At 36.9% G+C, this 15,490-nt stretch overlaps 1 protein-coding gene across 4 annotated transcripts in view; it reads left to right on the top strand.

Moving 5' to 3' along the window:
- The window catches only part of drp2 (dystrophin related protein 2), a 253,596-nt gene that overhangs the window by 133,615 nt on the left and 104,491 nt on the right, over nucleotides 1-15,490 (top strand). For 3 of the 4 annotated variants that reach the window (XM_008420715.2, XM_008420713.2, XM_017307074.1), the window contains exon 3: nucleotides 12,501-12,675. In XM_008420715.2, the coding sequence (XP_008418937.1) occupies nucleotides 12,629-12,675 (47 nt within the window). In that variant the 5' untranslated portion in view covers nucleotides 12,501-12,628. Of the gene's footprint in view, nucleotides 1-6,792; nucleotides 6,889-12,500; nucleotides 12,676-15,490 lie in introns of those variants that run through there. The other variant, XM_008420714.2, reaches the window with a different exon arrangement.

Genomic DNA, 15,490 nt, shown 5'->3' with positions numbered 1-15,490 from the left:
TATGTTACCATTCTTTTCAGCATAGAAAACAACAAAATTATTATTTTATTTAAATTTCATCAATTATTTATTAAAAAGCACACAATTAAGATTTTTTACTTCACTCATTATAGAATAAACGCTAACACTCACTTTCTGCAAAAACACAAAATCTCATCAAGTATTTTTAATCTAGTTTCAAGCGCAAATATCTTAGTACACTTGAAATAAGAAAAAAAAACTTACAAGCAACTTTTCAGCAAGAAAAAGAAGCTTGTTTTAAGTCTGTCATTTCTATATTTTAATAAAAAAGCACCAGTTTCTTTAGCAGATATTTTCACTAATATTAACATATTTTTCCCATCTTACAAGTGAAATAATCTGCCAATGATTCCAGTATTAAGAAATCATTGATTTACAAAAGCTCCTATGTGTTGCTAAAAAGTTACTTGTTAGTTTTCGTATTTCATGTCTACTAAGATATTTGCACTAGAAACTATTCAAAAATACTTGGTAATATTTTGTGTTTTTACGGCGTGTCAGCATCAACTAAGCTTCTATTTTCCTGCCAAACTGCCTGGGAAACCAAAAATAAGCAACACACCATGTAAATATAATTAAGTGTGTAAATGGCATATTTACTCCAGGGGAGAGTTGATTTATTATTTAGCAGATAATGAAGCACACAGGGTAACATAACATCCAGTTAGTAAGAAAAGCACTGCAGGCGTGACGGTGTGTGGTCGTGACGAAGCAGGAAGGAAGCAGCAGCGGGAGGGAAAGTAAAAGTCTGTCCTTGCTCCTGGGCTTCGTTTGGTAGCTCCAGATCTCACATCATCACCGCCATGAATCTGCAGTCTGGATACAGTTTGACGAGAGTTCAGGGGGGAGAGGAAAAAGTCTGACAGCTGCCTGAAAGCGTTATGACTGCTTGACGGTTTGGAAGTCGTGAAAGTGTGTGTTTTACTTGCAGCACGCGTGCGTTTACTTCTTAAGAGTTGGTATTTATCATTTCTTATGTAAAAAATGTATTTGTGCCAAACCCTGGGAGCTCCTGCAGCCTCCCAGGCAGCGTGTGTGATGGCTGCAGCAGCGAGGGGAAGTTCGGCTTGCTTGGAGGCCTGCAAACACCGGGGTGTGTGTGCGTGCGTGTGCATGTGTGTGTGTTGCTTCTTGTCTCTTGTAACTGGTGGCTGCTGAGGGGATCTGGGACAGTGGGGCACAGCGGCAAAGAGGCACTGGTCCAACCTTTGCTAACATCCGTCAGGCTCAAAGCCAAGAGCCTGCTGCAGAAACGAGCCAGAACGCACACATGCACACGCACTCTACGCTGATCCACACACACTCAGAAAATACACTGTGTGGTATTTACATGTCATTTAGCAGCAGGCCTCCTGGTCATTGATACTGCGCCGCTGCTGGCTTGGCATTTAATTGTAAAAGTCGAATCAGCGCCGCTCACTTAGTGCCGCATCGCCGCAGAGTTTGCAGTTTCCGTATCGGAGTTTCACCACTTTGTTTTTTGCCAGAATAAAATGTTGTGTATTTTTCTTTTTATCACTTCTCTTAAGTGCTGTTTTTGAGGGTGCGATATCTCCACAAAATGCTGCTGGCTTTAGCCATCAAACAGAAGGATGTGTTTTAAATTACAGTGCAGAATTAGTCCGTTTAATTTAAATCTCTCCATCTGTCACAACAAAGGTGGATTTTAATATAAGTGTCTATTTCTTATGAAAGCATGTGACTCAGGAGATAGAAAAAGCTATGAAATACATTTATTTTTGTGAAACGTCTATTGGTTTTAATTGGTTAAGTTTTAGTTGATGTTGTGAGATATTAATTTTGTAATAAGTGATAAGTCATATTCAAAATAAATAATAAATACATTAAAATCTAAATGTCACATGGTGAGGAACAAAAATGTTTTTATAAGTGATGTTTAAAACACCAAAGGACAAAGAAAGAATAAAATTATAATCAGAATAAAATGGGGAAAAAGTGATTTCAGAGCGTTTGGTGATTTTTCAGGCTGGATCCAAACAGAAGGAGTCAATATTTCTAATTTCCAGAGAAAGTTTGGGCTTTAGTTGCTTTCAACCTCAAATCTCCAGACTGTTTATTATTTTTGGGAAAACAAGGCAAGACATGAGGTTTTGTTGTTTTTTCTGTTTTGTTGAATTAAAAAGCATTTAAAAAAAAGGTGTGATGTCAATGTAAAGGCATGGCTTTTTGTTTAGTACTGGTTAGAAACAAAATCCAAAGCTAAATGCAAACTGAATTTATCTACAATATAAAAAGAAAATGCAAAGCCTTGCAAAAGTATTTCAACATTGTTGCGTTATAAACACAAACTGTAATTTGTTGGGATTTTATGCAACAGAGAAACACAAAGTTGTTGATTTGGGAGGATGAAAGTTTCTGGTTTAAACCTTTTTTTGCAAGTGAAAGTCTGAAAATTACAGAGTGTGTTTATATTACCCTCCAATAAAATCCAATGAAATTAATGGCCAATAGTAAATGGAGTCCATCTGTGTGTAATTTACCTCCAGCATAACTGCAGCAAAACCTCGGAGGTGAAGGATGGAGATGAAGTAGGAAAAAAGTTTCTTTCAACCTCAGAAAAAAACAAAAATCTCTGTTCTTACAGAGTCCAAACATTTAAGTTGGGCACTTTACAAATCTTTTTATAGAGGAATGAATGAATCTGGTCTGACTGGACCAGATTGGAGCTTCTATGGATGTAAAACACAATGAATGGCAGGAAACTAACATTTCACATCAATCTTTAAAAAATGTTTATTTTTTTTATGTTGTGGTTTTTCAGTTTTGTTTAATCTCTTATTTTTAGCTGTTTTTGAGGATTAATTTTGTTTTTTCCTTTGATTAGATCAGTTTTGTTTCTGTTTTATTTCGGTCCTGCTCAGTGTTTATAGTTATGTTTATTTCTTGTATCTAGTTATTTTCCTTAATTTACTTAGGATTCTTAGTTATTCTTTAGATTCATTTCCGAGTCTCTCTCTCTTCTCCCAGCCTGTTAGCTCATCAGTCCAGGTCTTTTGTTCCAGTTTTCACCCTCTCAGTATTTAAACCTCTCTTCTGCTCACTCTTCTTGCTGCTTCCTCCTGTTATATCCTGTTATTTTCTTTGAATTTATGGTTTTTGTTCTGCTCTGGCTCCCTGTGAGTTTCGTAAGTTTGTTTATCTTTTTTTTTTTCATTTATTCAACGTCTCTGACTCTCTGACTATTTGAATCCACCATCAAAACACACATCATGACTATCTCTCTCTTCAGGTTTAGAAGCAGACTGTACACAAAACCCTAAACATTGCAGTCAGACCTGCACTGAGGTGATTTATATAATATTTATGTTACAGTTTGTTCTTGTATTAGAATGGCCCAGTCAGAGTTTAAACATTACTATTCACAAATACTCTCCAGCAAGTCAGACGGAGCTTCAGGTATTTTGTAAGAGTTAAATAAAGAATCGGTCTGTCGTTGTGTAAAGCTGCCAGAGAAATATCCCTTGAAAAACTTGTAGCTGTAGTTGCAAATCAAGACGCTTTTACAAAGTGTTGACACACCAAGGCGAAGCGCATACTCTGATTTATAGGGTATGCATTTCAAGTAATTCAAAGTTGAGTGCATTTTTTTGCAGCTACCGTTACAAATGTGCACTAGTGTGTGTTTGTCTAACACTTCAAATCTCCACAAACGCCGAAGTGTGTGAGAAATTGTGAAAAGGTTTGAGGACAACCTGTTTGGTTTTGAGGAATATTTTGTTAAAGGCTCCATTTCCTTTCGTTCACTGAAGCATCATTCAGCTCAATGTTTCCCATTGAAAAAGTCACTATTCAATGTTGAAGTTATTATCATCAAAGAATAAATGTAACATCTTTGCAAATGCAAGCATGATGTGCAGGGTTGTTGTGAACGATTATTTTAGTATTTGAGTAATCTCAATTATTCTGATGATTAATCAAGCAATCAAATAGGATCATTTTTTTGAGAAAATAAAATATTGGTAAATACTGTCATAACAGCAGCTGTATTAATATCACATGTCAAAATTACATATTTGTGCATCCCTAACAATAACTTTTCTGTAGTTTAAAAAATGTAATTGTAACAATAATAGCTCACTTTTTAACTTAACCTGGACAAAGATTGTGCAAAAATCTGAAATTATATTCAATTTAATAATAAAGAGGCAGGCTTACAAAGTCTATACTCCAGTTTGTGTTCATGTATTCATCTTAATAAAATCCCCTGGACTGAATTTGAAAATTAGATGTTATGCTACTAACACTTAGCACTTAGCAGCAACTGATAGGCGAAAATAAAAGTGTTGCGCAACATAAATAATCACCTTTCTGGTACGCGGTGTGCTAAATAGTAAAACAACATTTAACGAAGCTTCGAGGCAGATCAATCTTCCTCAATAAATTTTAATAATCGAAGTACTCGAATCACTCGAGGAATCGCTGCAGCGCTAATAATGTGTGTCGTTTATATCTGCAGGGTAAAATGAGAGATCTTGATGTTGGCTGCTAACTATAGAAAACGATCCTCTTTGTTACTGGATGTGCGACTTTCACATTTCTTCTTTGAAACTTTGAACTAAATTGGATCATAAAATACGACAAAATCCACATGAAACCAACGTTGCTCATCATCTCAGAGAGCAGCCAAACTCAGTGGGAGCCGCTGTCAGAGTAAAGACATCCAAACAGCTGAAGGAGTCAAGATGCCAAAACGGTCTCAGAAATATGAAAAGACCTTCACTCTGTGTGGGAAAAGAATCTACAATGTTACAAGAATGCGCTGGGTGTCTGGAAAGTCTCATTTCATTTAAAGGGACACAATCGATGTGTTGTCTGGTGCGTCCCCGCTGCTGTCCTCTCTGGACAGACTCAACTTTAATTGGTTATTTCTGTTTGTTTCAAAACGGGAACCCAGCTGAGTCCCTCACGCCCTGCCTGACGATTTTACGCTGTTTATTGAAGGCATAAGATGCAATTAATCAACTCTAGATCGCCTCTGATCAGAAAAGGATCGGGAGAATTTGAAAGATATTAAGAAAAGTAGAAAGTGGTCAAGGCCACTTTGAAAGACTACAGGAAGCCTAAAATATGTTTTAGGAGATCCAAATGCATGTCCACATTTTCACGTACAACCTCAAAGATGCAGACATTTTATAGCTTGTTTACATCAGGATGTTTTAGTGATCATCTGAATCATTTTTAATTTGATATAGACATTGTTTTGACATCTTTTCTTATCTTAAATATGAAATATTTACATGTTACTGTAGTTTAATCAGTTGTAACAAGGTTCACAGAAAATTATTAAAATGCAACACAAAAAATGTCATAAGATGACAGGTCCACGACTCTAACAGCGTAATTTCAAATTCTTGAATTCTGCTTTTTTGAAGGAACTTAATTAAAACACATAAATCACTCAAAAAGAATCTGAGCAGAAAATGTTATGTGAAAAAGCTGCGAGCAGATTTGCATCAGATTCCTTTGTTGAAAACGGTAAAATCTGTTAACTTTTACGGGATGTTTTAATGAAAACTGCAGATGTTTCAAAGATGTTTTTCATTTTTCTTTATTGCAGCCTCTGCTGCCAGCTGTCCTTGCTCAGGCTTCTGCACTGAACGCTTTTAAAGCTACATTTTGTGAAAGGAACATATAAAAAACCCATCAAAGCTCAAGAGATTCTGTTTTTTCTCTGCCACTTAAGCTGATTTTACAGAAAATAACCATAAAAAATGTCGGTGTAACATTTACTCGACCTTGCTGGTAATCTTTATTGTATCTTTTTATTATTCTGCAGCATAACATGTCCATATTCTGACTTTGACCTTTTGTTACTATATATGAGTTGAGATGTCCAAAATGTCCATTTAAAAAGACACTAGTGCTAACTATACAGAATATACTGATGTTAAGTCTATCACCATGTTTGCATCAAATAAACATGTTACGCATTAAGAAATGTGTTTGTTTATGTAAATGGACATGTGTACACTGTAAAAACACAAAATCTTACCAAGTATTTTGATCTGGTTTTTAGTGCAAATGCATTTGGTCACTTGAAGTAAGACAAAACTAAGTTATAAGTAAATTTTCAGCAAGATATAGGAGCTTGTTTAAGTAAATAATTTCTTAATGTTGATGAAAAATTACTAGTTCCACTTATGAGACACCATTTTTTCCCCTATTTTCCCTTATAAATGAAATAATCAGCCAGTAAAATTAGTAATTATTTTTATTGAATTTTAAGGTGTTATTGACTCAAAAGAAGCTACTATTTATTGCTGAAAAGTTGATTGTGTTATTCTAAGTCTATTAAGATATTTGAACTAAAAACTAAATGAGAAAAGCTTAACATTTTGTGTCTTTGCATGTATTTGTGTGCACAGACATGTATAACTGTAGGTATCAGTGCATATGTTGTGGGTTTCATGGGTTATGCCATGTTGTGCTTACCGTCTGTATATATTTAGTGTTTATAAAGCCTGATGAAGATCGGGTCAATGCCAGGTTAAAATCTTAGGAATGTAATTGATGAGTGCGTGAACCTTCTTTTCAATAAGAGCTTACGTTGCGTTTCCATTTCTCAGTGTGTGGGCTGAAGGACAGGCAGATGGCCTTTTCCTGTTGGTGATGCAGAATGGGGGATAACGTAGGTGTGAGCAGGAATCTGAGAGGACAGAGCGAGCTTTGACCAGGACAGAAATCTCCACTGCTTAGGTCACCCGGCCCACACCCCTGTTTGTGCCTCTTTCCCCTCTTCCATATTTCTTCCAGCGCACGTCTAGTACATCTTTGCATTCTCTGCCAACACTGGGTAAATAAAGACAGCTAACCTGTGGTAGCGGCACAGCAAGCGTGCTATTTAAGGTAGGCTTCGCACACCATGAAAGAATTTGATTTATCTGCAAAGCTCTGGTAATGAGAGTAAATCGTGACTCCTTAGCTGCTTTTCAGAGGTTCAGTCTTGAGTTTTTTCGATTAAAATCAACATGTACACACGGTGTAGCAGTGCTGTGGCTTTGATCTTCTCATACTTTATCTGCACGGTTAAACTGTCTTTTCTCTGTTGCTGTGAAATCCAGCAAAGCGCTGCGTGCAATCTTTTATCCTCTGCAGCTCTTTTGATTTGAAATTCACACATTGTCTGGAAACTATCCTTCCAAGCTCTTTTGGGTTGAGTGGTTCAAAGAAAAGGGAAAGGAGAGAACAACAAGGAGGTTTGCGGTCGTTTCTGTCCCCAAACGAGTAATTGGGCCGCGATTTGTGTCTGAACCTGCTACAAATAATACAGAAGTGAGTCGTGGCTCGAGCAGAAGCAGAATATCGTCTGTCACTTTGCGGCTTGTCAGTACCTTTGGGGGGAAAAACACTGAACTTCCTCTTGACTGAGCAATGCCACATCCAATCAGGACTGTAAATAATGCATGTTTAGAGCTTTACTCGTGGTTTTGAAGTTTAATGCAACAGACAGAGTCACCCAAAGTCTTGCTCTTTAAGCTGGTGCAAACCTGCAATGATGCAGAGGATTTCATCAGAGAAGCAGATGGTGAAACATTTGAATGGCATGGATCTTTTTTTAATGATGGACTTGTGGTTCCTTCGACATATTGTAAAGTCGCAACCGCAAACGCCTTTTTTTACTGGGAGTTTTATGTGTTAGACTTGCAAAAGCAAATCTGAATGAAAAACACTACATGGTTGTTAAAATTATTCACCAAAATAATCTGAGAAGTGTTGAATATATATATGTTTTTTTTTATTAAATCACATTTTGCTGCAATTAGAGCTGCACCTCTTTTTGGGCACGTCTTTTTGGGATGACATTTTTATCCCAATTATCTTTGCAAAATAGCTAAACCTCAGTCAGATTAAATGAAGAGCATTTGTGAACAGGAGTTTTCAGTTTTCCTGCAGACTTTTAACTGGACTGGTAATATAACACAGAAATAAGGATTTATTTTCTGTATGTTGAAAGTCCTGCTCTAGGATGGCACTCAATTTTTTTATCTAAATATAAATAAAGCAGTTTTAGTTTTCAAAAGTGAGTCACTTCACATTACTTGATTATCTCTTTGAGTCACGCAGAGTTTGATTTTGATTCTTGCACATAAACGACCCACAAGGTGTAGCATGATTTAAAAAAGTAAGGTAAACTACAATCTCCTGTCTTATTTTCTTAAAGTGCCATGTTATAAAAGGCACTTTTAATAACTTAAGGAGTAAGAGAAGTGTTGTTGGACTGTAAGGAGCAAAAGTTGGTCAAAACTCAATGGCAAGCCGTTTTAACATTTAATAGGTAGAGGAGCGGATCTTTAAACTAAATATTAATAAATTAGTTATTTTTATTAAAAATACATTTTCAGAATAATTTTAGGTTTTCTTCACCTGAGCTTTGGATGTCTGCAGATCCTCCAGAGTTACATTGTTTTTTTTGTGTGAACTTATCAGAATTTCCAGTCTGTTTACGTCTTGGTAGCTTTGCAGCAGTTTGCCATATTTCCATTTTTAGGTGACAGATTTGGGATAAAGTTTTATAACCTAACTATTTAAAAACTCTAATAACTTTAAAATGAGTCTGATGTGTTCCTTCGTGTTCATGTTCAATACTTTCTAAAAAAAAAGTTCACAGAACAGATGGATTTATACTGAAATTACGTTAAACTCAGTAAATCTGAATACAAAGAAAGAACTTCTTAAGACGTTGATTTGCTAAAATAAGCAAAAATCATGTATTGTTTTCTTTCCGTTAAACAATTATGCACCACTTTGCCTTTGTTTACTACATATAGCACCAGTAAAATAGATTTTTGTGGTTGTAATGTTTTGCAAGAATCTATGTTTTAGTGTAGAAATTGCACCAATCTCGGGTTGCTAGCAGAAATACCTCTCCTTCTTCAGTCTTCACTGTAGAAACAAATCTTTTCCTCCGAACTATCTGTCGCCCTCAGGGTTTTATTTTGATGTTGGCACTGATGGGGTCGTTGACTGTCAGCGCTCACATCCCCAAAAATGGCAGATTTTGAAGGCAAACAAACAAATATGGCTCCTTTCTGCTCTCACACTTCATTGTGTCAAACGTGGCCTCTGTTGCCTCACTCCTAAACACTTTGGGGAAATAAATAAAACCTGTCAGAACCCAACACAGGTCGCAATTTCATTTCTTTTAGCGGATTGGAGCTCAAGTAAGGTCCTTAAAGTGCTAACTGCATGCAGAGTCTCATGTGACCTCTGATTACCAGAGAAGGGAAAGAGGTAGAGAGAGGAGAAAAGTCTGTGAGGGATGTGCTGATTCATATAAGACTCGCCTACACTAACCAGAGCTGTCTGAGTCCGGAAGAGGGAGAAAAAGAAGAGGAGAGATAACGGGAGACAGCAATGGGAACGAGATGGGGATGATTCATGTAAAAAAAAGAAAGAAAAAAAACCTCCACTAGCAGATCTGGAGTGAGGTAACGGGACAGAAGAAAGAAACGGTAGAGAGAAGAATGAATGCACAGCAGAAAGGAGTTGAGGGTAAAGATAAAGAAAAGGGATTAGTCTGCCTTGAAAGAAAGTCTTTCCCTCATTGGGGAGCTGTAAACTCAAATGTTGACACTGCAACAAAGTTTTCTCCTCCTAATTTATGTCGGGTTCACTTTGTTGTAGACAAGTCCACCTGAACTTGGAGGAAAAGTTTTTAAAAGAAACCAAACTGAAAGGCTTTAAACCAGGAAAAAAGTATTTGTAGACGGGAATATTTATGATTCATAATACGGCTCAGTTTGTTAAAAGAAGAAACAAAGTCGGACGTTTTGAACTTCATAAAGACTAAAATACAATATACTTTATTGGTCATCAAGGGGAAACTGTTATTTGTTGACAAGCTACTCCGTCCTTAGTGTTAAACAAGTATGACCATACGCAATATTTTTTAAAAAGTATAATTTTCAGCCAATAAATACGACATTTTTGCTTGTAATTTTTTTAGAGATGTTGTCAGTAGTTCATAGAAAAAAGAACAATGTTCATTTTACTAAAACATTTGCCTATAAGGACTAAAATCAGATAATTGTGAGTGGTCTTTTAATTTTTTCCAGAGCTATATCTATACATAAGTGTGATATTGTACATAAAAATCTATAAATTAGTCCAGAGTAAACATAGACAGAGTTGTAAAATTTTAAAATCTGATGGCTACAGGCAGAACAATTATTTAATTCACCTCTCTGTAAAATAAGTTTTTGTTTATTTCACTTTGTAAACTAAACTGTTGAAACAAAAGGACAAGATGAAGCTTGTCCTTTTGTTTCCAAACTTTCCCCACTCAGCTCCTTCAGACTAGCCAGCAGCAATTAGCAAACACCTGCCATGTTGTGATAACTTACTCGAAGCAGCATTTCAGAAAGAGCAGGAGTTTTTAAAGAGACAGAAGCCCAATTTCAAGGTGTTAAATTAAGAAGTCAAATTTATTTTAAGTCATATTTAATATATATAGCATTTTTATATCAACTGAAGCTAATATAGTTACTTGATTGTGTTATAAAATGGCACTATGTGCCTGAAAAACACATAACGCGGCTCCTTTAGCATCTGAGCCAGAGTTGTGTGTGTTATGTGTGTGTTTCTGCAGCAGATGGATGTTTGCTGCTGTCAGGGCTATAGGCTTAGTTTTCCTGCAAACCCCCTGATAAGAACACACTGACCAAACGCAGCCTGATCAAAGTCTGTGCACGTATGCATACAGTATGGGAGGTTTAGGTGTCTGAGGGAAGCACAGCTGGTGTTCAATCATATGTTGTGAATTGCATAAAAAATAGAGAAACCTCACACCAGGACCTGTGAACCCAGAAAGGCTCCTGCTGCCATGAAAGCCACACATGTGAGTGTGTGAGTGTGTTTTCTGTTTGTGTGTCGATGCGCGTGGGCTTCTCCGTCGGTTTTTTTCTCCTCTTTGGTCCATCAAGATGAAGATTGCACGTCTTCATGTTGCCTTACATGCCCTCACACTCTAAAAGTCTGGAATAAAAGAAGCTTTTTGTCTGCGTTTGTTTTTTAGAGTTTAATGGAACGGAATAATGGGATAAAACCGCTGCTGTGTCGAGATTCAGGGTTTTTTCCTTTTACACACAGGACAGAGTTATTAAATATAGCTTCAATTGAGTACATCTGTGTAATAGTATTGATTCATATTTTATCAGTGTTACATTTCTTTCCTTTGATACAGATTCATGTAAGAACTTTACAACGTATTACATTGCAAACGTAATAAAAATGTTTGCATTATGACTAAAACAAGGACTGCCTGGTTGTAATATATGCTTCACTCTTATATTTCAAGGGTCGTGGAAATTTCAGAGGGTTACAGTTGCACACAGCACTATGCAATGAATTGTTCATTTATTTAAATCAAAATGTTACAGGAGACCAAGAAAAAATATTTTTAAGGCAACATTGTGAGTTTATATACATTTGGTAGATTTTGCCTTTTGATTTCTTTGCATGTTTGAAGTCTGATTTTAGTAAAATGCTTTGGTTGTTCTCCCATAAGCTTCTCACCACAGTTTGCTGGGGAACTGTGGCCCTTTCCCCCGACAGACAGAGCAGCTGTAAATAAGTCTGGGTTTTAGGCTGCTTTGTTCAAACACCTTTTCACGTTTGCCCACAAATTTTCTATGGTACTGACATCAGGGTTTTGAGATAGCCACGCCAAAAGTTTTAAGCCTGTATGTACAGTTTGACTGTATATGCAGACTTCTTTTTTTATTTGAAAGACCCAGTTTTGCGCAGAGTTTAGTTTGGGAGATGTGGGAATTTGGATAATTTCTTATATTTCAAAATGAACTGCTAAAGATAACCTGCTATGCAAAGTTCACATTTTATCCATTTACTGCTTCTAAAAACGGCTCAAAAGTGCTTAAAAAAGTACAAAGCCCAGACAAGTTACCTAGTTATCCCAAATTAAGCTCCAGCACGTTTGGTCAGCTGATTTTACCGCTTGATGCACTGTACAATGGCTGCTGGAAAAGACTGCCGGTTTTGTTGTTGGCTTACTTTCAGAAACTACTTATTGCATTCTTGTTGGTTGTCCAGGAGGCTCTACTTCTGCTTTTCAAAGATGTACAGTTGCATAATTGTACATCTGCTTGCAACCATTTTCACATGTGAGTGTAAATGTTGAGTTGGGGGCGTGGCTAGCAGCAAAAAAATGCAGTGAACATGATTTGTTTCGCCCATAGATGCATAATAGGTTCCCTTTAAGACTTCAAGACAAAATTCTTCTGAATACGGGTCAGAACTGTGGAGCCACTGACTTCAGAGAAAAGGTTGTGGGGCGAAAATGTGGGACATCATCTCCATTTGTGGGAAGGTCAAAGGATCGAAGTGCTGGTCAAGCCTGTGCTGTTTTATATTCCCTGCCTCGCCTCCATGTAATAATCAGAGAGTAAATTCAGAAGGGTCGTCCTGTAACAAACACACACTGTGCTCCTCTGTTTGTGTAGCTGCGGAGCGGCCCTCGTGGCCGGGATGCCGGTGTGTGCCGTGCCAGTCCACTGTGGACGGTGAGGGGCCAGAGGAGGCGACCGAGTGCCGGAGACTGAGAGGAAGCAGCCCCCACCAAACAGGAGAGATGAACCTCTGCTGGAATGAGATCAAACGCAAGTCCCACAACATTCGGTAAGAGGAAAGAGAAGCATATTTTCTCTGCTTTGGCTGCATGGTCTCTGCTTTCATCTGCGCTACTGCTTTTGACTTAAAAATCTAAAACAATTTTCACTGACTTCTTCATTTGTAAGATGCTTTGGGAGGATAAACCAGCAAGTACACATGATTTTAGCACAAATTGCTTTGCAGAAGCTAAAGTAGATGCAACTAAAATTTGTAGTTTGTAATTAGACGCATAAAAGGTCTTTAGAAGCCACAGCAAAAGATTTATACATGAAAAAGACTGACTAAAATGAGAACGTAAAACTATGGCATAACATGAATTATGGCTTCAAGGCAAACATTTCTCAGTTTGCTTGGGTGTTTTGGCTCAACTTTCCTATCATGAAAGATGCACAGACTTAAAAGTAGGCGGTATTGTGCTCAAAGATATTCAGCTTAGTGCATTCATGAGACATTTCTGTGAAATCTGAACCATGGCTGGACGATATGGCTGAAAAACATATCATGATATAACCTTGTCACATCAGTCAATATCAATAATTATTGCTTATTTTTTAAATTTAAATATCTGAAAGGCTGCTAAGCTGCTGGTGTGACGTTTCCTGTTTTATCCACGCTGCTGTTTATGTTTTAGCAGTTATGTGGCACAGTGGTGGAAACTGAAACTGCTTGTGCGCCAGTTACTCAGCAGGTTGTTGCTAGGTAACCAAAGAATGAATGAGTTGCTAGGCAACCAGAGAGTGAGTGAGTCAGTTGCTGCCACTAACTTTTCTTATCTGACCGTAAAAGGGTGAGCAGCTAAAGTCTTTTTCTTCACCTACATCTCCCAGAATATTGAATATCAGAGATATTATCTATTGGTATTGATCATGTGTCTAATATTGTTATGTTATTGATTTATTGTCCAGTAAAAACTGTGAGGCTTGCTTTCATTTTACAAGTACGTTGTTGCTGTTCAATCAAGTTGTGCTCAAACTAAATCAGTTTTATATATGCAGAGCTAAACCTAAAAGAGGCCTAACAGTTGAATCTAGTTTACAAATGCAACAACGTCTTGAAGTTATTATTACCTGAAACGAGGTGCGACACTATTTAGCAGACAATATCTGTGAACTGAATTTTGAGTCAGTTGAAAATGTTAAACTTTTACAACACTTTCTGAAGCTAAAGAGAGTCAGCAGAGCTACATTGCCATTCAAATGAAGCCATACTGCTGAAATATTTTCATTTTCTCACATTTTTAATAACTTTCTGCTGCTTTTTGGAGTGAGTGAGTAGTTAACAGGTCATCCCATCTGCACTGTGGGTCCTTGCAACTCCTCCAGAGTTTTCTGATTAATGCTCTCCATACCCATGTGTTAACAGGTTTTAAACTGTGTCTGCTGGGTTTTTTGGTTTTCATGAAGCTGTTTGTTCACTAATATTCTCTATCAACCAAGGAATTACACTCAAGTGTACTCTTCACTAAGTAGTTCAATTTTAAAAGCAATTGAAAGGACTGGATTTTATTAAGAGGTGGCAAATAATACAAATGGACAACAGGCTTAGCCGATTTTTCTGTCCTGTCAAATAAAATCACTACAAAATACATAAAATTCAAATCTGGTTCCATTTTCTTATAAAGAATTTGATTATTATACTTTTTTCTACACATTCAGACTCAGGAAGGCTGGGTTTTTGAATTTACAAAGAGTTTCATTCTATGCCAGCAGTCAAAGCCTGAGATAGGCGATTGTTTTGCGCAACAAGCTCTCAGAACTACATGACATCTGTGCCAGCCATCTGAGCTATGCCATTTAAGTGTTTACAGCCTGGAGTGGGATGACACTGAGTGTGTGGGTGCCCTCATGTACCCAGCGCATCCAACTTTGTGCCACTTTGACATCTGCACTTCCCACATGCTGAGCACTACATAGAAACCATTAGCGTGGCCTTTTCAACCTTCTGCTAGTGCTGGTAATGTTAAATAACATGACATCCTTTGCATCTGGTGACGATGTTAAACTAATTGTTAGATGAGCCAACAACTGGAAGACAAGATATTCGCTATTATGTGTAATAATACATGTAGGACACACAACTATAAATGTGCTCTGGTTAGAAAACGCCAAAATGTGTCTTCCTTTTGTTAATTTGGATAAATCCTGGATAAAACATCCAGTTTGTCATCATGTTCAGCTCAAATAGTTGAATATTATGGGTCATTTGTATCTGTTCATAACTCCATCCATTTTGACAAAAATCTCAGTTCCACCTAAAGAAAGCAACACCATAGCATGACGCTGCCACCACCATGTTTCACTGTAGATGTGGTGTTCTTTAGGTGATTTTTATCATTTATGTGCTAAACCAAATTTTTTTATGAATGCACTCTTATCTTTTTTATTAAGATTTCTTAGTCCAGACATATGGAGATTATAGCAGATTGTAGGAAATAGCCAATACACTGAAAAAACACCTGATCTTACCAAGTATTAATCTAGTTTTTAATACAAATGTCTTAGAACATTTGAAATAAGATAAAACTAGCTGACAAGTAACTTTTCACCAAGCTGTATGAGCTTGTTTTAAGTAAATAATTCCTGGCAGACTATTTCACTTTGAATATGGCAAAAATGACTTCTTATAAGTGAAATAATCTTTTTCATCAATAGATTCAGAAATTATTTACTTGAACCAAACTCCTATATCTTGTTGAAAATTCACTTGTAAGTTGGATTTGTTGTATTTCAAATGGACTAAGATATTTGCACTGTAAACTAGACCAAATATACTTGGTAAGATCTGGTGTTTTGCAGTATATTGTTGGTAGTAATGTAGCTCC

This window comes from Poecilia reticulata, linkage group LG10 (assembly GCF_000633615.1).
Source record: "Poecilia reticulata strain Guanapo linkage group LG10, Guppy_female_1.0+MT, whole genome shotgun sequence".
NCBI lineage: Eukaryota > Metazoa > Chordata > Actinopteri > Cyprinodontiformes > Poeciliidae > Poecilia > Poecilia reticulata.
Note: the sequence above shows the minus strand (reverse complement) of the source record. Positions and strands in the feature narration are given on the sequence as shown.